The following is a 25,797-nucleotide window of genomic DNA, read 5'->3' as shown; positions in this document are numbered from 1 at the left end:
AGCGGTTAGTCGGTGCTTTTAGTTGACCGTACCAGAAACGGACCTACTGGAGAAACAAATTCTGCTGTCACGGATTTGCAGTGATAATAGATTACAAACAGAATTAGCGAAAACGCCTTTGTAATACGTACTAAGCAGCTACTGTATTTTAGCTACTACTCTCAGTTTGATTAGTTACGGATCTACAGCGCTAAGCCTTGTCTGACGTTACGTTATAAAAAACAATAACAATGGCTTCTGGGTCGCCGTCGTCCTCTCCGGACACTGCGACTGGCTCAGGTACGGACCCAGCCCGACCAGACACAGGCGAGCCTCTCGGTGGAGCCGGCTCGGACTCCGACTCGGACCTGGGTTTGAGTAAATTTGACTGTAGCGCCATGGAAATGGTGGACCAGCTGGAGGGTGAGGAGCTGGAGCGGGAGTTCGAGTCTGCAGCCGACCGCGTACGAGATCTGGTTCAGACGGCCAGCAGGGACCAGCTACTGTACCTGTATGCGCGCTACAAACAGGTAATTTCAGTGGCACTGGTTTTATAGGCAGCTCTAACACATCGAATCCCATTCCCTATGAAAAAAGCCAATGTAATAAACTGTCACTCTTGACCTTTGCTTCATCCGTAGTTGTATGATTGCAGTCTACATTACCAGATCTGGTTTGAATGGATCTGTTGAATAACTTGCTCCTTCTGTGTTTACAGGCAAAAGTTGGAAAGTGCAATACATCAAAGCCTGGCTTCTTTGACTTTGAAGGTCAAAGGAAATGGTATGTTGCTGCTTAGACCTAGGGGCTTTCAGTAAATCACATATATAAAATTCAAAAAACTAACTGTGTTTGTGTGTGTGTGTGTCTGTGATATTTGGATATTATTACAGGCAAGCCTGGAAAAATCTTGGAGAAATGGGCACAGACCAGGCAATGCAGGAGTACATATCCTTGGTCAATGTGTTAGACCCTGAAGGCAGCACAAAGGTAAGCAGAGACAGTAATGTGAAAGTTGCTTCCTATATTTACTCTTAAGGTGACACCAGTTACAACCATTTTATTTTGATACAAGATAAATATTTGTTTTGCGTTTGACATAATTACTGTTGATGAAAAACATAATTATTACATTACACAATTATTGTTGATGAAAGTCACTGTTGGTGGAATCTATCGCCACAGCCACCAGGTGGTCATAATGAGTCCAAGGTGAAAACCACCGTATCAGAGAAGATGGTGTGGATACTCTACTCCAGTTAAATAATATTCATATATTTGGTTTTAAAATATGCCTAATCGGTAATTTTGATTTACTTGGTACATCGTGCTTGCAAGCATTACAGTTACATATGAATATTTGTATTATTATGTTACAAAAACAAACCATCCAATGTCATTTTGCCCATTTAAGATGCAATTAAATGTTTCGCCAGAAGAGGTCACTGTCACAGTGTAGTACTGGCTTGTGTCTGCTTACTCCGCACATGCATGTCCACTGCTTCAAAAGATTACATTGTCTTTTATAGTAGCTTGCATTTTAGGTTATGAATAATGCAATCAGCTGTCGTAGCATAACAGTAGAGATGTGGCTGCTGGTCTGTGGCATAAGAGAGTCTATTTACATGCTCATGCAGTGTAGGAAGATTTGTGTTGCCATGGGCAGACTGTCTTTTGGGACAAAAAGCATTTAGTAACAACAAATTATTCTGCAGCTACTGTGTTTTTATTGTCATTGTTGTTGTTGTTGTTATTCACTATATCTATGCCAATATTCTTCCAACTCCAGTCTTGCAGTGTGGTTACGCAGGCATTTAACATTTATTGGAATACATATTCCTTAAAGTCTTCAACAATTAATTTACAATTTTAACACATCACATCAAGAAATAATGAATAATTAATGATGCGAGAGAAAGTCTGATTGCCTGACAAAATTTGAAGTCACAGTTGTTAGTGTAAAAAAACTGAAAAATACTGCTGTGCAGTATTTCAAGTGCTATAAATAAAACACAAATATGATGATTTACGGTGTTGTCATTTTTTTAATTGATTGATTTTGACATTTGACCAAATATGCCATGTTATTTATTGATTTATTGTTTTTTTTACCTATTACTGTTAGTATCACAAGTTCACAGTCACATAAGACTACAATCAGAGAAAGGTTGTTTGCTCTTGTTTTAGTAATCATATCATTTCTGGGCACCTTGTAATGTGTTCTGTGGCATCTAATGCACCACAGTGTGCTGTCTCTTTTCTTATTGTCCTCTGTGTATGCTACCTGCTTATTGTTTTCTTCTTTAACCCCATCTCAGTTGTAATTGACCAGATCCCTCCTCTTGTTTTGTGCTTCTTCTACATTAATGCCACTTTAATAGTGTCACTGTCAACCACATGTCTCCTCCTGACACATTCCTTTCTTCTCCGCCGTGCTGTGGGGCAATACTCGCTGACTCTGTCCCCCAACTGCACAATGCCAGGAGAGAGCCCATCAGACAGACTAGCAAATGCACAAATGCCCCCTAAAAAGAAGCTGATCGTATTAGAGTTAACGAAGTGCAATAGCATGGCAGCAGCTATTCTTTTGTAAGCACAGTGAAAAAGTGGGAGTGCATAGGCAGAGAAGCACGGGAGAGAATAATAGCCAGAATGTGACCTCTGTTCCTACCTCAATTGTTGAATAGACACTAGCTTTTTATTACATTATTCTGCTGAGGACCAGGGCCAGTGCATCAGCGAATATTCTGAGTTTCTGAAGTGAATTGGGTTGTCCTAAAAGTGCATGCACAGTTGTTTTGCTTCGCTTGTCATGTTCTCCTCCACTTTCCCCATTTTCTAAAATCTGATTTGTGTGGGCTCTTTTGTGAGTCAAGGTTGGTCAGTGAAGAATAGGCTGGGTAATAAAGTCTTGGCCGAACGGAGTGTAGAATGGATTTCCATGAAAAACGCAAGATTAACTAGAGCCACAAATTAAAGATGCAGTATACTTTATATTGTTCCCATGCTCATTTATTGCCAGTGAGGTCATGTCTAAAGCTACAGAGACTTGTTTTTGAAAATCACACATTTTTAGCTTCTTTGCTATGCTTTAGGCTATAGGTGAAATGCTATAGGTACAGACATTCATGCTGAGTAACGCAGCTCTTTTGTATCGCAGTGACACAAAACACAAAAGGCAAATGCCTCAGTCCATATGGAGCAGAGCTAAGCCAGACTAGACTAGATTGGTGCTCTAGCTATGAAAAACAGTGACAATGTCTATTTTGTAGGTAACATTTTGTTAGTATATGAGGTGGATTGATTTTTTAATATGTGACTGTTTTTATTAGGAAAGGCGAACAGAGAGGAGAACAGGCTTCGGAGGGGCAACAGTCAGCTCTCTGTACCAGGAGGAGATGATCAGGTATTTAAACACATTCATGTAGATATACTTGGGCTTGTACACACATCATGGAACACTGTGTTTCAAAGTCATGGGATTCATCTGTTCGTCCAGTTGTAAATCAACATTTATTTGGAGTCAGCTCAGACTCTGGTGTTATTAACCACCGGGCTTGAAGTTGCATTTGATTCTATTCAACACCAACGGTAACTGCAGTTGGAGCCCGCCAACGTCATACAGTCCTGATTATGTTAATGAAATATATTCTCCATTTACTTCTACCTGGCAGGCTTACTCAAGCTTAAAAAGCTCATCTTCATTTCAATGAAAAAAGAGCTCTTTTGGAAATGAAAACGAGACGTGTAAATCCTGCAGGTTTTCCTCCTAAATGGCTGTATCTGATTAGTATGCACAGTCTTGGGAGGAGTACCCGCTTTTTAATTACGTTAGGATTCAGGGGCTTGTGGGGAGGGGGGTGATGAAGATGCGCTGGGTACAGCAGAGGGGAGTCAGGTACAGCAGGTTTCCCAGAGCGATGCTCCCCTTGGCGATAACCAGCAGCAACAACGCTCGGAGGATAATCGGGAAAAGGAAGTCATTACCATGGCACGTACACACACCTATGCACATCTGGGCACAAACAAACATACACTCGCAGCTATATGTCGATGCGATTTCATCCGAATCCAGGCAGAACCTGCCGGAGCTGTCACAATCACTGCTCTGCTGCATTTCAATTTCCTCTTTCTCACACAGACCAACTCCATATTAAACAGCTAAGCACCTGTTAACCAGATAGAGACTTAATTGCATTGCTGGATTGCAGAGTGTGTGTATGTGTGTAGAGTCTGTATCGACAAAAACAGGATTGATTAGCGATATCCTTGTACTACTGAGCTGATCAGAGTGTGATTGAGGACGCTCTCAACGCTACATTTGTCATTTCTCACACTCACCTTGGACAAGGATTCTGGAAAAACAGCGGAGGCTTTGCGGGACTGAGGTGTTGGACTCCCCATTGTTTCCTGTACTTCCATGCCGTGCAGCCGAGTTGAGGATGTAGACCATGATGCTTTAGGGGATACTACGACATGTGTGCTTATGTGTGTGTGTGCTCATGAGATAAATGGTGTCGCAGAAATGTTGATCAGTGAAGCTCAGGCCAGGTAGATGAGTGTTGTCCACCACTGTGGCCAGTTTAGCCTGATGGATGAAGGACATATCTGCCAGTACACCAGGCTGGACACACACAGACACACACACACGCACACACTTGGGAGCACACCATACTCGCACGCATTCACATAAAGCTCCCATAGTACCCCAGCTGCTGTGATGACAGAGTAGCCTGTGACCTTCCCAGCATGCCTTGCAGCTCTGTTGAAGTCATGTCGTTAATGGGACCCACATCAATCATTTGTTTGTTTATAGCCTGTGTGTGTGCGTGTGCGTGTGCGTGTGCGTGTGCGCGTGCGCGTGTGCGTGTAGATTCATGTGTACTGGGATCCAGACCACAGACTTTACCAGTGTGAGCCTGTGCGTATGACTGTGAGCTTATTGTAGTGATGTGTGTTGTATCACTTCACAACTTTGCCCACATACTAGGTTGGGTGTGGCTTGTGCTTTTGCTTTATATCAGTGAGCATGTGTCATGCGCTCATCAGGCCAGCCTTGTCTGACCACCGGCAAAAGACTGATGAGCTGCCCTATTGATTAGTTGCCGGGGGAGACGGATGACGGCCACCCATCAGGGACTCTTGGGGTCAACGTGGCCATCAGACAAGGATGTGGGTGTGGCACTGCACGGAGACTCATGAATAAACATAGCGCTGGCAATCAGGAATATGCAAATGAATGTGCTCATACATAACCTGGGTGTGATAAAAGTGTAATGAGTTATTCATAATTCATCACAGACTGATGAGGCGACAGCCCAGAGAGGGAGGGGAGAACAAGAACTCCAGGAAGGAGAAAGCATGTAGATGAACCGATGAAGAAAGGGGAGTACAGCAGTTCATTAAAGTACAAACGGGAGACAAAACTTTGTCTGCAGCCAGTGTCACTTCTGTAACTGAGAACAGGAAACGTTTGGCATGTGTGGGTGTAGCTGATCCAGCTGTGTGTGGGGTAAGGCCTACAACTTTGGATAATCAACATGTCAGTCTTCATATCCAGCCTGGCCTTTAGTTTAGTGAAGGCGTGCACGTAGCTGACCTCCCATTGTGTGCCGAGGCTTTTAAGGCCCACTGCAGCAGGTCCACCAGGCATCACAGACAGGAACTGGGGGATTTGGCCCTGACTTGATGCGCGAGAGTGGCAAAAGCAGTGGATATGCGGGGTTCCTGTCAGACAATACAGCACTAAATTCAATTATCTTGAATGGCCGGCATTGGAAAGTGGGAGGGAAAGGCGTAAAGCTCTAAATGAGATTTCACCCCAGCTCCCCTCCCTCACCCGACACACACACCATCACTGCATCCTTTCCCCCTCCCAGCTCTCACTCCTGTCCCCAAAGCCAGGAGGTGATTAGAGACACAAGATAAAATCAGAGCGGAGTGTGAGCGTCCCACGCACGTGTGTGATATTGTAGTGTTCCCAAGAGACGAGACACGTGTGGCTGTTGTCTGCGTATGGTGCAATACAAGGAATGTAGCTGTGTGTCTGAAATCAGCTGTGAAGTGTTTTTGCAACTTTTTAGCCCTGTACCTACAATCATTTTAATTTGTTTTGAGATATAATATACATATTTAGCCTGGACAATCTGGACCTTTTAAGGACGGCTTCTGGTGACAGCAACTTTGGAAACAATGACAATGAAAATTGTTTTAAACGTCTGGATAATGAACATTTTAAAGAGTCATTTATTCAGCATGTGAATTTGACATTGAAGTATTACCATACATTAATTAAAATATATTTATTCCAAGAAAGTTCAACTTCAGCCAAATGTGCAGTGGAGGATACTCATATTAAATTTGCTACAAATGTCTCTTTAAAAATGTTGCCAAGCAAAATTCATCTGATTCTTGTGATCATCCAAAAGTACCTTGACTTCCCCTGGTTTTGTCTTTGTTTTCTCTTCCTGCATGACTCACAGAGAAGAGGACAAGAACATATTTGACTACTGCAGAGAAAATAACATCGACCACATCGGCAAGGCCATCAATTCGCAGAAAGTCGATGTCAATACTAAAGATGAAGAAGTAAGTGGCAAACACATGCATGAAGAGACACCACGCCGCTGGTATGTCACAGGTGCTTGGATGAAAAAAAAACTGAGGCAGGTGTTGAGTAGTAGCAGCTGAAAAAGTATTATAAACAATACAGGTGACCCAGGGACAGTGAATGCAGCTATTTTTGTGGCCTCTCACAATTTGCCTGAAACTGAGACTCATATGAAATGTATGAGCAGCCGTGACCAGGGTGGTCTGTGTACTGACCCCGATATCTGTTCATCTGTCCTTGATTCATTATCAGCTGCGCCAAATGGCTCGTCCCTTGTCTCTTTTGCACCACAGCCGTTCTTCAGATAAGTAACCATTTGGCTGGTGGGTTCCCAGTCAAAGGCCAGATGGTGGAGGGCCCTCAGCACCAGAGGAAGCTTTGTCTGTCCACGGCCATTGTTGCCGCCCGTCCGCTCGCAGTGCACATCACTCAGCAACAGAGGGCAGTGGTGATGTTTCACGTCCTCATGAAGCCTGGTGTGCTCAGGCAGAGGGTGAGAGAAAGAGGCTCTGACCCAGCAGACAGTCTATGGGTTTCACAATGCAGTAGGACATGCTTGCACTCATGTCATGTCAAAGAAAATATGCGTTTGTAAATTTGTGTCGTTACTGGGGAAAAAGAGGACAAGTAGCAATATTTATAGCTGAAGTCACACTAAAACCTGACCAGACTATTCAGTTTGGAGTTAAAGTTGAATCACATATCGTTAACCTTCTTGCATACATTTATTTCTTACCCATCAGTGTCCTCTCTCTCATGCTGTGTCCTCTGCTTCGTGCAGTAAACTTTGGTCCTCAGTGTCAATGTGGCCAGCAGTCAGCGGCAACACACCTGCAGGGGAGCCATCAAGGAAAAGAGAGGGACAGAGTAACTTATTGGTATTCAGGCCCTGCTCATAAGGATCCATTTTAACATGCAGCCATGGTGATCAATATGATTTAAGCAACAGAATTGGACTTGGAGAGTTTGCTTTACCTAATTGGCCTTCCTGAAAAATGAGCCTGTGTGGTTTTATTAGAACAAGGATCTTGGAACTAAAGGGAAGATGGTGTGTACGTGTGTGTGTGCGCTTGTGTGTGTGCTTGTGTGTGTGTGTGCGTGTGTACGTGTGCGTGTGTGTGTGTGTGTGTGCACGTGTGTTTTACGTGTGTGTCTATGTGGAATACAGTAGGTGGGCTGCTCTTGTTTTGTGTCCCATCAATCAAGCCTTGCAGACCCTGTGCAGGTTTCTGCGATTTCTCCTGGAGCCTTTACTTTTCCTCTTGGCACACACGCACGCACGCACACACACACACACACACACACACACACACACACACACACACACACACACACACACACACACACACACACTAGCACTAACACTGGTTCCTGGTTATCTTCACAGGGCAGGGCTCTCCTGCACTGGGCCTGTGACAGGGGACACAAGGAGCTGGTGTCTTTATTACTGCAGCACAAAGCAGACATCAACAGCCAGGTGAGCTGCACGTCTGTGTCTGAGTCACGTTCTAGGATTTTCCTGGAAGGCTGACTGTCAACAGGTGATTTCTGCTGATCGTGTTCCAGCCAGTCTGTGTTCTTGGCAGAATCTACTTAAGGTTTCACTCAGTATTTAAACGGAAACTGTATATTTATAAGCCTAGTATCACTAAAGTTATTAGGTATAGATTCTTTTTTATCCCATAATCAAAATAGTTTATTTTTACAATGTCTATATACCATTGGTTATCTTTAAAAACCCTGTTATATTTAATTGCACTTGACTGGAGCAGAACTCCAGTGCAGCATTAAAGTTCAACTTTCACAGTTTTTGTGTCTAAATGCTTGATTTAAGCATTAGACAGATTAGATTTTGTTGTGACAGAGCGTAACCGTTATGCATGTGCAGCTGATTCACGCAGTTGAACGGTTTGGGGACGATACAGTGTGTGGCTGGTCCTGCAGTTGTGTATCAGAGGAAGTCGGAGTGATGGAGTTAGTTTGTGTGTGAGCAGCAAATCTGTTTTTGTAACTGATTCGTTTGGAATTTAGGTGAAAGGAAAGTGGCAGCAGCCTTAAGATGCCTGTTACAGCGCACTACAAGGATGCAGACCCCAAAGCAGCATCTCCAGCGTCCCATTGCCCTTCTCTTTTCCGCCACTATCCCTTCCAGAAGGTCACCTTTAATTCACTTTGTGCCACAGACAAATCCCCCAGGGTTTAAGCAGACACAGTTAGCTGGTAGCTAGCTGTCTGTTTAGCCTCCGCACGGTTTAGCTGCAGCCAGGAGGCTTTAGCTTTGGCGGTAAGCTGGCTCAGCTGCACATCGGAGAAATTACTCCTCCGCGCTGCCCAGTGGCACGACACAGTGTAGCTCACCGGGCTGCACGCTGAGGCTTTAACTGCAAGGCTGAATCAATTGGAAGTAATCAGGCAAATTGTTTTACGTTGCACAACCCACATAATCAGGACATTTCACAAATGACTTTCTGTTTTGTGGTCATGCGTGTCCTCTTTTGTTTTTGGCGCAGCAGGGAGGGGCTGGATTTGTGGAGAGCAGTTCATAAAAGACTTAACAGTGGGATAACTATGAAACACTTCACTGATGATTTAGAGCCATATCAAGATAATGACAGTGGAGCAGGATTGATGTATAGACGGAGGCTTTGTAAGATGTAGCATATTTACAATCATCTATCTATCACTGAAATCTGAATTGATTTCATCAGGTGCCAAGAGTTTCAGCAGACAAAGTTTTTCAGTGCTTTGCATAAATCTTTTCCCAGGTGTTACCGTTGGATACCTTAGATTGACCTTTCTCCTTAATCTGCACCATTTTGTTTAATTCAGCTTCTATTATTATTATTACTAATTAAAGCTCAAATTGGAAAAAATTGGAAACGATACAGTGTTTTTAGCAATTTAAACTCATACGCTCCACCTTTTAGGCCGATATGCACATAAAGTAAGCGATGGAAAACTTAAAATCTAGTTTTAGAAGCAGGATTTCGAGCCCAGACTTTCCGGTAATTCATGCATTCATGCCATCAGGACCTTTCCATCTGCCTGTCTCTCAGGTGTCAGAGGCAACCGGCCGTGGAGGAGCCTGAATATTAAAGAAAGTGGACGTCTGCAGCCGAGTTACTGGGAGCAGATTTATGAGGTGGCAAAGAGGTGGCCGAGTGAAAAATATTGTCCGCTAAATCATACCACTCTGTCTCAATGCCAAATTATCTGGCTATGTAAAGCTTAGAGAACGATATGCTTCTCATTAGAACTTGCTCGAACATCCTTTTGTGCTTTTTTTTCTGGGAGTTAAATCAATAAGGGGAAACTAATGAAGGAGGAGCAGAAGGAATGAAAAGTAACAGTGTTTTTTTTTTTTTCTATGCTGCTGTCACGCAAAATGAAGAGAATGTGAGGTTGTGCGTTCTCATGAAAAAGAGCACGGCAATGTTGGGGTTTGCAGGCTATTAGAGCCACCAGTAATCTCTCTTGACCTCCACCAACTGCAGAGCAACCGGTAAATAAAGATCAAACACGATTTATGCTTAATTTGTTGATTAAAAGAGGAGGGGGGCTCCAGAGTTAAAACAAAAAAAGTATTATTATGGCCTGGCAGCAGAGGAAACGGGTTTGAAATTAATCAACTGATTGTTTTAGCGAATTGTTCCCAAACCCTGGTAACCTGCATTAAGGGCTCGTTTGATCGTTAATCCAGGATCAGGAAGGGGAGGGTCCAACGTAGGTGGCTGTGTGTGTTTGAATACACAGATCACAGCTCTGCCACCTGCCTTCTGCAGATCACATCCTGCTGCTGGTGCTGTTCACACCCCCAAATCTCACTGCCTCCACAGGTTTTTAGATCCAGAGTGTGTTACCAGCAAAACATATTTGCCTTCATTAATTAACAGAAATTAATTCACACTTGGCAGATTTATCATGATAAGAGTCCAAAACTTGCCAGTTATTTTTATAACCATTTACCAAGTTTGTCTCAAAATTATTTTTCAACTTGAATCCTTGATAAAAACATCTTGGTATCAGGATTTCAACTTAACTGGAATCATGTTAACAGTAGAACTAGAACTTGTGTTTACTGAATTGCTCTGAGTGAGAGCTTGAATTTATTGTCTTATATTTAATGTGTAATATTACATTTCTCATACATAAAGCTTGATGTCCTGTGGGAGCATCAATGACAACAATAGAAATAACATCAGCCCTCCTGCTCTCATGATTCTACGTTATGACCTATTTGTGTTTCTTTGTGGACATTCATGCAGTGCGTTGTTCCACTGTGGGTCCTCTCTCCCTGTGGTCATTCTCTGTCCAGACACTGTAATCCTACACCGTCCGCTAATCCTCATCCCACACACCAACTTTTATTTTTCCGTTGGAAATCCTCAGGCCGCCGCTAAACCTGCAGACGTTTCAGGTTGTTAGGCAAGAAAATGCACCCGAAGAAAGGAAGAGTTTATTCTTGGTTAGCAGGATTTTTTTGTTAGACAGTTCAGATTACAGAATAGGTCAGAAATGCCCCGGAGTAGATTTAGAGTGATTACTGAAGGTGGGTGACAGAGGCAGGATTAGGCTGACAAAGAGGAAGGACAGGTGAGATGCAGGTTAACACAACACGAACACAATCCCAGGAAGGAAACATCGTCTCACATGCTTTTACTTGACTCATTCCTGCATTTTTCTGCTTCTACACCCCCCATGGGTGTCCCCTCCCCCCGGCCCCGGTCCCCTTCACTCCATCCCTCTCTGCCTCCGCCTCTACTTTATATTAAAACAACATGATCCATGAGGAGGGGAGGGCGACTCGCAGCCACGCTAATTCTAATTAATCCAGCATGGTAGCACGGCCACGGCGGGCCCCAAAGCGCTCCCAGTCTATCAGATAGAAATTCATAACTTAATTGAGGTCAGAGCCCCGAGCCGGCTGAACAAAAGTCTCCAGCCAGGACCAGCGAGATCAATAGTAATAAATATCTGACTGGCGGCCTACAATTGGTGGCTGGAGAGCACACAACAAGTCTGGTGCACATGGTTCATGTAAGAGCTACGGGGAAGTGTGTGTGTGTGTGTGTGTGTGTGTGTGTGTGTGTGTGTGTGTGTGTGTGTGTGTGTGTGTGTGTGTGTGTGTGTGTGTGTGTGTGTGTGTGTGTGTGTGTGTGTGTGTGTGTGTGTGTGTTGGAATGGCTGATGGTTCACTATCAGAGAACTCTGTGGACACAGGTCTGTACGTACACTCTCGGGGTGTGGACCTATTGATTAGTTTCAATGTCACTGGTGCAGGTGGGCTTGTGATGGATCAAACAGGGAATTGAAGATGTAAAAATGCCTAAATGTAGCAACAAGTTTTTACACCCTGTTCACTCACTATTGATCTGTAACAGACTGTGGATGCCGTCGTAGTCAGTCACCTAAAACACAAATATTTAGCTTTGTAGTCGTTATGGAAATCACTAACAAACATAGGTTTGAGAAAATAGACCAGGAAATATGGAGCATCTTCAAGCTTGGTTTGGATGCAATTTTTGTGAAAGGTCGCCAATTTTATCAAACTAAAGTCTGTTGTTGTGTCTCTCTGCCTGGTTTTCCTTCACACCTCTGCTGTGGTGTCAAACACTCGTGGGCTCAAGGTGGTAAAAAGCAAATACACTGTGGTGGCTGATTGAAATTCTATGGTGGAGGCATTATTACACGTTTCTCTCCCACCCCTTTCCCAGCACTGCCTCCCTGTAACAAATGGCTCAGTCAGCCCAGTCATAACAAATATCCAGCGAGATTTGTCATAATTGTGCGTGCGTATGTGTGTTTGTGTGCATGTATGTGTAATTGTGCAACCTTATATATATATATATATATATATATATATATATATATATATATATATATATATATATAGATATATATAGATATATATAGATATATATAGATATATATATATAGATTAGCACTATTAGCACTGTAGTATTCCTGTGTAAACTTGTTATCAGAACCAAGCATTTAAATTATGTGCAGCTAACAATTTCACTGAATGCCATATATATAGATATAGATATATATATATATATATATATATATATATATATATATATAGATATATATATAGATATATATATATATAGATATTTATTTGTGCATGTTGCATATGAAAACATGCATTTATTCTTTATATTATATCATCTTTATTAGTTAGTAGTAGAAATTATATAGCTGTTCATGATATAACAGAAACAAAGAGAGATTTTCTACATATTTGTTTCACAACTGAGCATTTGATGTAGAACAAATATGAATTTGCCTTTAATTTTGGTTCTTGTGTAACTGGCCAGGGTGTAAAATCCACAGTACAATAGATGGATGCTGGACTTCAAGCTGCCACGTTTTTATCTTTACAGCACAAGTGACTTCCTCAGATGTGTCATGTGCACACGCTTGACATTTTATGTGGCACAACTCAAGCTGCTTTTATGCAATTCATAGTTAGTGCTTGCTGCACATTAGCCGGACATGATGAAATCAAGGCTGTTGTTGCCGTGTTAAAAGCGCCCATCGGACACAGATACAGTTATGAATCTATAATATGAGCACTCAGAAAAGAGCCAGCGACTTGACAGTAATAGTGCTTCCTAAAGAGCCATTCCAGCAGGTAACGGTCCTCTTTGCCATCATCAGCTGTTGTTTCTTTCTTATTGGCCACTCACTGGGCCTTGCCTACACTCAACTATTTGATTTCCATCGTTCTTAACCGTCCACATAAATTGTCAGGAGCATTAAAGCTGTCCTCGACTGCTTCAGACAGAGGGGGGGCGAGAGTGAGAGAGTGAGAGCTGGATAGAGACAGCGAGGGGAGGGGACCGGGTGAGGAGAGAGAATAAACAAAGTAAGTGTTTTGCCTTCCATCAGTCTCCTGCAGTACTCAGCTTTATGAGTCCCTCACTCCAAATGCCTCAGCTGCAGCCCCCACAGCCCAACCATTGATTTTCATATTACACTCTTTTATGTATTTATTTATTTCATATATTTCTTTTTAAACATCATCGATGAGGCGCGGGAGGACAGAAGGGGCCTCTGGTGATGTTAATTCTCGGCTTCAACCTTATCCTCCTCTCTGATGGCTTTAATGGAGGCTAAGGTGTCCCGCGGGAACAAGCAGGCTGGGCAACATGGGGGGGGGTGCTGGGGAGGAAGATGTGCTTGAAGGGAGATGTAGAGAAAAAGAGAGGCTTCTTTTGTCTCTTCTGACAGAAATATAGAAATGGATATTAGGTTGATGTAAATGAATGGTTTCTGCCTCTTGAATGGCCACATCCTTAGTTTGTTTTAGAAGCATTACTGCAATTCTGGGCCTCCTCCAAGTCACCAGGAGCTAGCACAGTACATGGACATAACCCCCTAAAACCCAACGAGGGCTTCCCTCCAAACCGCTGATTGCAGGAGGTGCAGTATGGGGATCACCGGGGCTCCTGAAGGACACTCGTGGAGGAGGTGTGAAGGGCGGCTGATTGGAGCGCGGGTGGCAGTGCTCACACGCTGCGCGCTGGGAAGGAGCGGCCCAGGTTGAACCGGGCCTGGCCTCGCTCTCTTGATTCCGTTAACACAGGCACCTTGATGCACGCGCACACGTCAGATGAACACGATGAATCATAAATATGAAAGCAAGTGGGCTCAGGCCCGCATGACATCATAGGCACAAATACACACAAGACGGGGCTGATGGATGCTGATCTTGTAAAGAAATTTAAAATGTAGATTTTTTTCCCCCCAAACACCAGTGACTAACTGCAATGCAAGGAAAAAATCCTAAAACTCGTCCTAGCTGGTCTTGAACGTGGTCAGCGGTGAAGTTAGTGTGTGAAAAGCTGCTCTGTGATGTTAGTGGTCTCACAGTAGCTCCAGATTTAGAACCCAGTGAGGCAGGGTCTTTATTTCCTTTATCTGTGTTGTACTTTCTGATTGATGGCACCTGCTCATCATAATGCTATCTGCTACAATGTGCATGCCAATGATCCCAGTCGCTTATCGATTCACCTCTCATCTTCCCAACACACACCCTGGAGAACGACACACACACACACACACACACACACACACACACACACACACACACACACACACACACACACACACACACACACACACACACACACACACACACACACACACACACTTTTTTCTGCTCTCCCTCCCCCGGCCACAGTCATTATAAAAGTCAGCAGCTGCTGCATGCATTGATCATAAATCATAATTGCTTGTCCATTTTTCCCCACTTGTTTAATGTTGCTGTCAGGGGCAGTAGGAGGGAGAAAGGGGGGAGGCGGGGAATGAGGATACGGAGAAAAGCCCAAAGAAAGTTTAGCGAGACACAGAAGGATGGGAAATAAAAGGAGAGCTGACTGAGAAATGGGAAAGCAAAGGAGTAAAAATTAAAGTAGCAAAGCACATGAGGGTCGCAATAAAGAGATAGTCATAAAGCAGCTGGTGGCATTGATAGCATCTTCAAATATGAATCCTGAATCTTTACACTTTATAAGTCACATTTTCTAATCTTTACTAGATTATCTTCAGTTTAAGATGCGGCACTTCAGACAAATATTCATCCCATCTGTGCATCAACTGTTATAATGGAACCCTCTGACTGTATTGTTACATAGCCAAGATGGCTGCCAGTCATCTTGGCTCAGGTTATGTTTCGGTACAGTGATTATACTGATGTCTCAAAATGGCTGTAGCATTAATTTATTGGTAGTAAATCCCTGCAGGTTTTGCCCCTCGAGTCGTGGTTTTACTTACTCACAGCGATCACTGACGTTTGCCAATAAGGTTGTGTTCTTCTCACGTCATTAGCATTGTTAATATTTAAAAGAACACCATCCCAATAGTTTTTATAGATTGGAACAGAAAATAATTGCTTTGCCAGCAGTGAAATATTACGTATGAACACTGAAGACGACCAGTGGGTGAATTGGCAGGGTCCTAAATCAGCAGAGTTCAGTGTCCGTGGAGGCAGCACGTCTGAACGCCGCGCTCACTCCACAGCTGGCGGTGGATTAGCCGGACTTCTAACCTCCTCTCTGTCTTGGACACAGACAATCAGAAAGAAATGCAGCCAGACTGAGACCCAGTTTGAAGCCGGCACAGGCTCCAGTGACCTCTGCATCCTATTTGTGTCCTCACTGAGGGAAGTTTCCGCCGCTGATACGCCCCTGATCCCTCTACTTAATGCTCGGTGTAAACAGCTCGGCCTGAACATCTGGACAGTCCTCGCCCCGTTGTCTGAGGTCTGTCATGTCACAGCGATTGGAAAAAAAAAAAACAAAAAAAACAAGTTCACCCACTTTCCAGAAATGAACACATGATCCATGGCTGCCCCCATGAGAATTCATCTGCAGATAAGCAGAAAAGACGGAGGTTTTATTTGTTCCTGGTCGCTCTGGGTCTGACTTTGAGCCTGGACAATCCCGCACTTCATTTCAGGATAATCGGACTTGGAGAAAGCCTTTGAGAGCTGTTCTCTTTTTCAGAGACCAGAGTGTATCTGCATACTAAGGAATGCTCACGATGTCTGTGTATCTGCCTTCGGCTCCGTTTCTTTTTTCCCTCGGATCAGTTGCAGACTGGTTACAGTATTGGTTTAATCTGTGTCGGCATAAAGCTAAAGACATAAGTCTGTGTGCCGTGTTCTGCTGATCCTGGATTCATTTGTTTCGCTTTCATCCATCTTGCTTCACATCATTTGTGTGGCTGAGATGATAGATTGGCGTGACTTAAATTCAGCAAAACTGCAATTGTACTAATAGACCAATCCCTATCCATGCTGCTCCTAAGCGTATTGCTCCACCCCATTACGGTGATGCACTACACAGTGCAGCATCTCCGCTGCTGATATCGTGCAAGTAGCTGCTTTATTGAGCACTCTGCTAACATCCAGCCCAGCATTTCTGCACTGCAAGGGAAACTTTGGATGACATGTAAAAGCAGGAGCTCTGTGCGACATGCCTTCATAATGGCTTAGGAACAGGGTGCCCCCACCAGAGAAGAGGGGGGGGGGTGAAAACTGACTGCAGGTATGGAGGTGGAGGGGTGGGAAGGTGGGGAGGGAGAGTACCAGGCTGCTTCCAAAGCAAATGGAAGACAATCCAATTTCCTGTGATTCCATCAAGCCTGCGTCCTGGATCCGGGGGCATTAGGGAACGCTGACAGGACAGGCTGGTGACCCTGCTCACATGGACATGCAGGAAGCATAAATACTGCTCCCAAACAGGCCTGCTCCACGTGCTGCCGCACACACGTTTCAGTGATTCATCAACTCAAGGAAAAAATGTGTTATTTATTCATAAAATGCTCCGTTAGCTTTTATTAATGCAAAAGAGTTTAACAGAGCTTTGCAGCCCAGCTGTAAATTCTGCCACTGCCATTGTCATTATCTGGAGGTTTGCCTTGTGCCTAAAGGTGTCCGCTTTAATACAGTCCAGCTCTCTGTGAGAGACTGAGGCTGCAGTACAGCACAGGCTGTGTTTTGACTCGCAGGCAGTCAGCAGTGTTGTCTTGGGTTAAGTGTGGCACACTTTCCACGCTGGTGGTGATTTGCATCTGTGCTCTGTGATCTGCCCAGAGGGAATAGAAAGCTCTAATCCAATCAGCAGGTCCCTGAAGTGCTGCCCCTGAGAGAGGGAGAGACAACAATAGGATCACTCTGCACCGGGCCCAGCCAGGGAGTGGAGACAGGAAGGAAACTGGGAAGGAGGGATGAGAGCAAAGGGACTCAGACTCAAGAATATACAGGAAAGAGCGGGGCAGGTGGAAAGAAGGGGAAAGGGTTGTTGGGAAAAGAGTGGATGAGGTAATGAAAGCAACAGGGAGGGGAGGGGTGGCTGAAGGAAAAGACAGAGCAGAGGAAGGATGGAAGGAAAGTGGAGGAGCCACATGGACGTAGCCAAACCTGTTATAAGGAAAAGTGGAAAGACTGATGAATGTCACTGTTTTTGGGTTAGTGTTGAAGTATGTATGCCGCAGTCACATATTACTGTACCTCACAGAAGGAAACGTCATAGTGCTCGCTGGCTTTTAATCGGCACGCAGCCTTTGAAACCATCGCATTTGGCTCGACAGCGGTTCTGGAGGCTGTAGGCGACAGTTTGACCATTCATCATCATTATGAGGAGGCAGGTTGGAGCAGTGATTAAGAACGGAATCTCCTGTTGATGATATTGTCTTAATGTGCCAGCATACACACACACACACACACACACACACACACACACATACACACACACACACACACATACAACCTTTGTCCACACCTAAGAGCTCTGAGAAGTCTATTGAAGTTAAATCAAATGCTGGCAGTGTTTTTTACCACTCGTGTTTTTCTGGACTATTTACTCCAATAACAGGTCTGTTGAATTAAACTCTTGTTTTTGCCTCTTTCAGGACAATGAAGGACAGACAGCGCTACATTATGGTAAGCAGGCTGCTCATATTAATCTTTGCAGTCCAGAATGGTTTTATTCATACATTTAATTTATTCATTCTTTGTGCTAAAAAGCTTTGTGTAAGTGTATGTGTCTATTTTTCAAATGGCGGATATTTCATTGTCCAGCCAAATTCTTAGCTTTTATCTATCGCAAACCAAGATCATGATGTTGTCAACACACACACACTTCACCTAAATGGCTTGCTTCCATACACACTCACACACTCTCCTCTTTGTCATCCTCATCTACTGTCTGCAGTTGTTTTTCCTGTTGAATCGTGTGTGTGTGTGTGTGTGTGTGTGTGTGTGTGTGTGTGTGTGTGTGTGTGTGTGTGTGTGTGTGTGTGTGTGTGTGTGTGTGTGTGTGTGTGTGTGTGTGTGTGTGTGTGTGTGTGTGTGTGTGTGTGTGTGTGATCCCCTGGCATTCCCAGAGGAAATCAGCACCGGTCCTTAGACTCTACTGACCCTCTCGTGCCCCACACACATGTCCCCCCGGGGGGTCTTCCCCCCCCTGTCCTGCAAGCCAGCGTGTGCACGTGTGTTTGTTTATGCGTGGCTCCACCATCTGTCCCCCGGAGCCTGGTGGCGTTGGCGATACCCACTGCACTGCACACACGCACTCACCAGAGCCCGGCCCGAGGATGGGACATAAAAAGATGACTAATAAACATAAGCGATGAACTCTAAGAGACAAATAGCAGAGAATGAAAATTCATTCCCACCTCTCTTTGCACAGGGCCACAGCGGCTGGCAAGTGATTAATTGAGGGTTTACTGCTCACTATAAATTGTTCTACTCCTCCACGGCTCCCCTGAGGGCCAGCCACTTTTTACAGCTCAAGGCCCAGGCGAGACACCCACAGCCACGCTCACACACCAATACACACTGGCTGAATAAAACACTGCGAGCGTGGCTGGAAAAATAAGACAAGCTTTGCCGCTTGGATTTGGCTGAAGCCACGATTTGTGTGGATCCTGTACACACACACACACACACACACACACACACACACACACACACGCACATGTTTACACATTCTGCGTATCATCATATCTCATGTACACGCGCTCACGCGCCTGCCAGCCGCCCCTGGGCCCGAGGTTAGGAGGCCTCTGTCAGTCACCGCACCTGCTGACATCAGCGATCACGGCGCAGCTCAGAGTGTGCGTCGCGAAGCGGGCGAGGGTTCGACACTGACGGATGAGGGGAGCGCTCGGAACAAGAGGCCGAGAGAGAGGAGCTGGGGGGTCGGAGGGAAGCAGAGACCCACGGACTTGGTGTTCACTCTTGTAGCTTTTTTTTGTTATCTACAATATGTACGCGAGATAGAGATGGAGATCCAGACTCTCTGGGCAGACGTTGATCTGTTTACTCTCTTTTTGTTTATTTGCACAGCGTCAGCGTGCGAGTTTGCCGACATCGTGGAGCTCCTGCTGAACGCTGGCGCCGACCCGTCCATCAAAGACATCGAGGGCTCTCTCCCCGAGGAGGTGACTGAATCCAGTGCCATCTCCTCCCTCCTGCGTCAGTACACGGCTCCAAAGGGCTAGAAATCCCCCGCCGGTCGCAGCCCCAGTCCTAGTTTCATCTCTGCTCCACTTATGATCGCTCCTTGATCCCTGAAGAGACTCTGCTCAACCCCAGATGTGAGTAGGCCTGAAATGCAGAAGCTGCGTCCAAACATCCTGAGGTCAATTTGAACTCACTGGCCCATCTTCTCCGTGTTTCATCATCCCCTCCACTGGATAAGACAAAATAACCGGTATTTAATTTCATCTAAATGTTGTCTATTGACACCATCTGCCCTCTAGGGTAGAGCGATAATGATACTGACACAGTTGAGATCTGACAACCGGCTGAGACTCGGCTCTACGGATGTAGCTGAATCTGAAACATCTTGTTGTGAGACAGTTGTTGTCAATTGACGGTAACGGAGGTGACAGGATTTGTCAGCAGCCTGGTTGAAGGTCTGAGGCTGAAATTCAAAGCATTCCCATCCACTTTATTTATCAATTCAGGAACTTTACAGCGACACAATATTTATTGTTACAGTGATATGAAATAAGATTTTCTACTTATCACCCAGCTTCTACCTTTTCAGGATCGACCCTCTGTAACCATTTACATTATTGGAGATTTGTTCCCGAGTCAGTTGTGTTGCGTTAAAATGAATGCTTTAATAATTTGACAGTCATCAATAAAATCTTTGATCAATCTGCTTCCCCTGTTTTTGTAGCAACCTCTATCCTGATGTGGGTTTGGAAACAACAGAGCAGAAAGAAAGCCTAGTTGAGCCAGATGAGTATGAACTGAATCTGGGTCTTAGCTGCAGCTTCATGAAGTTTCTACACAACAGTGGACAAAGCTAATCCCCTCACTGGCTAACGGCCGTGCCCTCATTCCCCAGCGTTAAGTAACCGCTCCGGATGATCTGCCCAGCATTGCTAGTCATAACCAGAAGCACCGCCTCACATTCGATTCCCAGCTTGACGGCTGTCGTACGGTGTCGCCGGCGCATTCGGATGCGAGCGAGCGAATCAGAGTCTCCCCGCGTGACGTCTGCTCTGCATCTGCATCTGCATCTGCATCTGCGTGTCCATACGCTCGGCGTCCTTTCCTCCGATCGTTCACGTTGAAACGCTCTCCTGCAAAACTTTACTTATCTCCTCATGAATCTTGAGGATGAGCCTTACGTGAGTTGAGAGGAAGCCTTTTGAGTATTCAGCCGGAGTCTGAGGCAGGATGTGCTACAATCCCACAAAGAGACACCCAGCGACCATCTCGCTGTTATGAATTCCATCCACATCCAGCCATTAGGCCCTCGGCGTATCTCTAAAGCCTGTTTTGGACCCGCGTTGTCTCCTCGTTGCGTCCTAAACCCCGTTATGCAGCCTTGAGGTAAGAGAGGGTGACGGCAGTCGTGCTTCCCCCCCGACTCGTCTGCAAGACTCTGACACTAAGCCCATTATGCTTCCATTATGGGGCTTCAATTTTCCTCTGAGCTTTTCGCTTTTGACACCGCAGCCCCCACCCTCTCAAACCGCAGAACCCCCCCCCCCCCCCCCAGACCCAACGTGGTTCAGCCACTCTAAATATTCATGCATCGTTTAGAGTAGTTACCTACATTTCCCAAAGTACCTCTATGACCAGTGCCATGTTGTAGTCTGACCTTTACGCTCTACATCAGATTGTGAAGGACACAAACAAAGAAACAAATGAATGAAATATGAGCAAATTAAGCTGAAACGTGACTTCTATGTAGGAGGGTTTTAAGAGGATTAGCTGAAACTCATTTTCTTGCCAGGTTCATAGTGATCTTATGGGTGAAGGCTGATAATCAGTCGTGCTTTAACAATTAAAGTTTGCTTGTACTCGATGATGGTTAAGGAAGTACACGAGAGACAAGGACTGCACTCAGACTCGTGCAGTGAGTGTCAGTCTGATTATAGTGAGTCTGGGTCTCTGTTTTTCTCCCACCGCCGTCCTGCTCTCTCATCTTTTACCTCTCCTATAAAAGCCGTACTGTGCTGCCGCTTTTGCCAGCTCTTAATGCAACCCCTTCACCCACCGCCACCCCTCCCCTCTCACACACACACTCATCCCCCATCTGCTCTTTACGCGGCAGCACCCTCCCACATGCGCGGCGGCCGGCGTCGCTGGGAAGCCAACAGTAAGCAGAAATCCCTCTGCTGCCCAGACACTTCCCACTAATGTCAGAGAAGCTCATTCACTGGCGTCCGAGGCCGCGTGTGTAGTTTATGGTGATGAACAAGCATTTCTGCATCCAGCTGAGAGACAGACAGTAAAAACTACAGGTCCACTGTGAACATGAACCACTAAAGGCTCTCAATAGAGTCTGGAGGTACTGCATCTCTACAGTATGTGTAGTATTTCTCCTTCACTTGGAGACCTGGTACCAACACGTCCAGCTCACAACCTTGACGATGTCATTGAGAGGCCTCCGTGTGACTCCGGCTCCTGTTCAAGGCCCACTCCGTCATCCTGCAGATCATTGTTCACTGCGGGCAGCGTGGAGTCGCCCGGGAAGAAAAATGCCCTGTCTTGATGCCGGAAGATTGACTTTTGGCCGATGCAAGTCCTATCTGTTTTGCATGTTAATTTATTCCCTTTCGCTTCACGCGATAAAAAAAAACTGTTTCCTTCAGGAAGTTTGTAATAAAAGCTTTGCGATCGATGATAATGGCATTTGTGCTCGTGTTTGTCATCTTTGCAAAAGCAACAGTGGTGGAGTTTCCCCAGATTTATTTGTATACTAGTGCTGTAAGTGGCGTGTAAATTATCCTAACTGTCCGTGTGGCTCTTTATCTTTGTAAGGCAACTACTATTAGAGCCTATCCATTAATGCCCATAGTCCAGCCAATCAATGCTTAAATAAAAATCAGCTCGATTTGTGGCGTTTTATGCAAACGCGCAAACTGCAAGCAGGCTGACGCTCTGCTTTCTGTTTCTATAATGCAACAGGAATAACTAAAACACAACACAATCGATAACACTTAAATTTGGTTTAGGTTGAGCTGCTCTCAGACAAATGCTGCATGTTGCTGCATACAGATGAGAGTCATACAGATGTACACAGTAGTGTAATTCCATTATAATTCCATACATAGTTAGCCAAGACGATAGTCACCGGGAATAAATCCCCCGTAACCTGAGAACAAAGGGAAACGGGAGCCGCCACACTCAGTCAGCTGCTGTGAAACATACTGAGGTCTCGTCCTGAAAATGTTTGAAAATTTGCATCATGTGTTTTCATGCAGATGATATTTTGGGTGTTTTGTGTTTTACTTCAAAAGCTGAACGAGACGAGTCAAAATTCCAGGGCCAGATCCAAACCAGCTCGTTGTGCTTAATGGTCTGGTCTTAAGGGCCAGTTCCCGGTTGGTTCATTCAGATTCCATCAGACGTGTCCAAAGAGCACGCATACTGTACACATTTGCTTCTCATTATTTAGTCAAACGGTTTTGCAGGTTTCTCTGACCCGGTGGTTGAGTCCCAGCTCCAGCCCGTTTAGCAGCTCGACTTATTGGCATACATTCTAACGGCCACCTCCTCTCTCTGCCCCGACCACAACGCGTATTCACCCATATTTCAAAAGGACTCTACAATTAGTTAACAGCAGGCGGATTACGGATAGGTCTGACAGCGCAGCACTACAATCTGCTGCTGCGGGGATCAGAGACGCGGCCCACGCCGCATCTGTTTCTCCACGTTTCATTTGAGCTCTCTCCTCCTCCTTTTTCTCTTCTCTCTTCATGTATCTTTCTTGTCACCCCCCCCTCCTCCTCCTACCACCACCACCCTGGAGCGAGAGAGGAAAGCAGCATCAATCACTGTTAACTGACTGACCACTGTCTGTTGGTGGTACTAAATGGATCTCCACAATTGAATAGAGGCCCAAGTGTGTGGTAAATGCTCTCAATGGGTAAATGAATTTGCGGGTTAACTCGCTCTAAGAGCGATTACATAAGGCAAAATAATAAAACACCTACAAGCAGATATTTTTCTCGTGATATATTGAAAACAAAGTTCAGCTGAAAATGTTAGCTCTCCCATTTGTCACCGCCGTCGTGGTGTATTAAAGAGAAACGCACCCGAGGGTAACCCAAAGACAATTCAGCTTTATTTTCCTCATATAGATTTGACTGTACACAGCTCATACCGTTACACAGAAGGCATAAATGAATAAATTCAGTGCTCTCTTTTACATCTTTTTCAAAGACACATGGCAATAATAAATAGCGCTCATGAAACAAGACGATCAACACGTTTGTCAAACTGTACAAAATTTACAACAAGATGCAAACTTCTGAGGCAACACAGAACAAACAGACCTGTGGTGATGTCATGGAAACACTGGAGATCACAGCCTTTACTTCACTAATATATTGTACAAGGTACCAATGAAGCACTAACTGACTCAGCTGGTATTTACAAGGGAAAGAATCCATCGCTTCCCAGTATTTTTACCAGATTTTCATTGGTACCATGTATTTGCCAAATCATTACTGTAACTTGTGAGCGGCAAAGTTGTGTTGCTTTTTTTGTTGATTTGCTAACTGGCTGTTACATGATGCTCGGGTAGAAAACGGACTTGGCAAAATGTTCACACAAAAGTGACACGTGTACGGATTTCGTTTCATCTACAGACTGACGGGAACTGGAGTGAGGAGACTGTAACATCCCATAAAACCGCTTTCGACATGCGGCTACGAGGAGGATCGGACCTGGTGGTGGAGCGTGAACTGCAGTAAACATATCAGCTCAGCGGCCATGTTGGCGCTGCCGTGGAGTATCAGCCCTGTGTGTGCGTGTGTGTGTGTGTGGGGGGGGGGGGGGTAATCCCTACGACATGGAGTCCGGGCTGTGGGAAAGCTGGCGGACAACACATCTGGGGGTCAGTAAGTAGGTTGACAGCAAGCAAAGCTGGAGCTCTGCTTGAATGAGTAGATTACCAAGCGGAGCCCAGATCCCAGCGAGGAAACACGAAGGGCAACACAAAAGGAACTCCTGCCCGTGCTCCTGCTTTAATACTCGTTGGTGTCTCGACCTTTTCTTACGTCTGTGTCCTAGAAGTTCCTCAGCTCTCCTAAATGACACTAAAAGGCGACTGATCTCTGACTCGGGTTCAACGCAAACAAGAACAAGTCGAGCACCGAAAGACGGAGCAGAGAGGCCTGCTGTGCAGACAGACAGACAGACAGACAGACAGACAGACAGACAGACAGACAGACAGACAGACAGACAGACAGAACCACCAGCCACCGACTTCCTGTGACCGCTTTAGCTTCAGCAACGCATGGAAAAAAACACCCGAAATGGTTCAAAAGTCACACTTGTGCCACTGCTCTTGTAAATTCATCTCCCAATGAAACACCGTGTTTTTGCCTTGTGCATACGTGTCTCCCCCTTCTCCCTCGTTCTCCCCCGCGCCCCTGCCCACGCGTGTAGAAAAAGACGAGGGGAGTAAAGTGCATCGCCGATGTGAAGGCTTTGACGGCCAGGCGTCAGTCCTGCTCGCGTCAGATCAGAAGCATGCAGGCGCCTCCTGGACCTCAGGGGGCTCGGTTCTGGTTGTAGCCCTAATGTTGTAGCTGTTAGACAGGGATGGGTGACTCAGGGGGACCAGACGATGGAGTCGCCCCTGTGATATAATCCACCAATTTATCGGAAGTCCGGTCCGGTTGTTGTGAAAGAACAAAATAAATTCGTATGATACAGTGATGAACTGAACGTTCAGTGGAGTGGATATGTTCTTCAGCGCTTTTCTCCGGCTTCCGCATCTGGACCCGGCTGCGACCTCGCTGTCACGTCACGACTGCCGAGGGCCGGAGCGTCTCCTCGTCCACCAGTCTCAGAGGGCGGTAGAAAGAAATGCAAACAGCCGCATCCACCGTCTGCTGCGTCGGAGCCTCAGAACTGGGAATGGTCCATCTCGTCCAGCCACGAGGCCGGGCTGGTGGGGAAGTCCGGGTACCCCGTGCTGCTGCCGGTGGAGAGGTCTGACGTGGGGCCGCCCGCCATGGCCCTCAGCGCCTGGCCCACGCCGCCCGCCCCGCCCTGCGCCACCAGGCTGTCCATGCTGAAGCCCAGGTTGCTGAGCAGGGGCGTGTGGCCGGGCAGCGACGCGATGGAGGACGGCGACTGGGGGAGGCCGTAGGGGCTCGCCGCTCGGATGTCGTGGTACGGCTGCCCGGCCGCGTCCACGGAGAAGCCGCCGTTC

General features: G+C 45.6%; 2 protein-coding genes across 3 annotated transcripts in view; one reads left to right on the top strand and one right to left on the bottom strand.

Moving 5' to 3' along the window:
• Positions 1–9: 9 nt before the first annotated feature.
• Positions 10–20,274, top strand: acbd6 (acyl-CoA binding domain containing 6). 2 transcript variants are annotated; one of them, XM_029148149.3, is made up of 8 exons: positions 12–509; positions 698–762; positions 873–969; positions 3,312–3,385; positions 6,462–6,567; positions 7,977–8,066; positions 18,014–18,044; positions 19,452–20,274. In XM_029148149.3, exons 1-8 carry the CDS (start codon positions 231–233, stop codon positions 19,604–19,606), a joined length of 897 nt encoding a protein of 298 aa, XP_029003982.1. In that variant the 5' UTR covers positions 12–230; the 3' UTR covers positions 19,607–20,274. The 2 variants fall into 2 exon arrangements, with proteins under 2 accessions (XP_055363715.1, XP_029003982.1); XM_055507740.1 differs by lacking the exon at positions 7,977–8,066 and having other exon boundaries at positions 10–509.
• A 3,374-nt stretch (positions 20,275–23,648) lies between these two features.
• Positions 23,649–25,797, bottom strand: part of lhx4 (LIM homeobox 4) — a 9,845-nt gene continuing 7,696 nt past the window's right edge. Inside the window, exon 6 of the mRNA XM_029149244.3 lies at positions 23,649–25,797. This exon is cut by the window's right edge and continues 79 nt beyond it. Within this exon, the coding sequence (XP_029005077.1) occupies positions 25,488–25,797 (310 nt within the window). The 3' untranslated portion in view covers positions 23,649–25,487.

Source organism: Betta splendens, chromosome 4 (assembly GCF_900634795.4).
Source record: "Betta splendens chromosome 4, fBetSpl5.4, whole genome shotgun sequence".
NCBI classification, from domain to species: domain Eukaryota; kingdom Metazoa; phylum Chordata; class Actinopteri; order Anabantiformes; family Osphronemidae; genus Betta; species Betta splendens.
The sequence above is the reverse complement of the archived record's forward strand: the minus strand, read 5'-3'. Positions and strand labels throughout refer to the sequence as shown.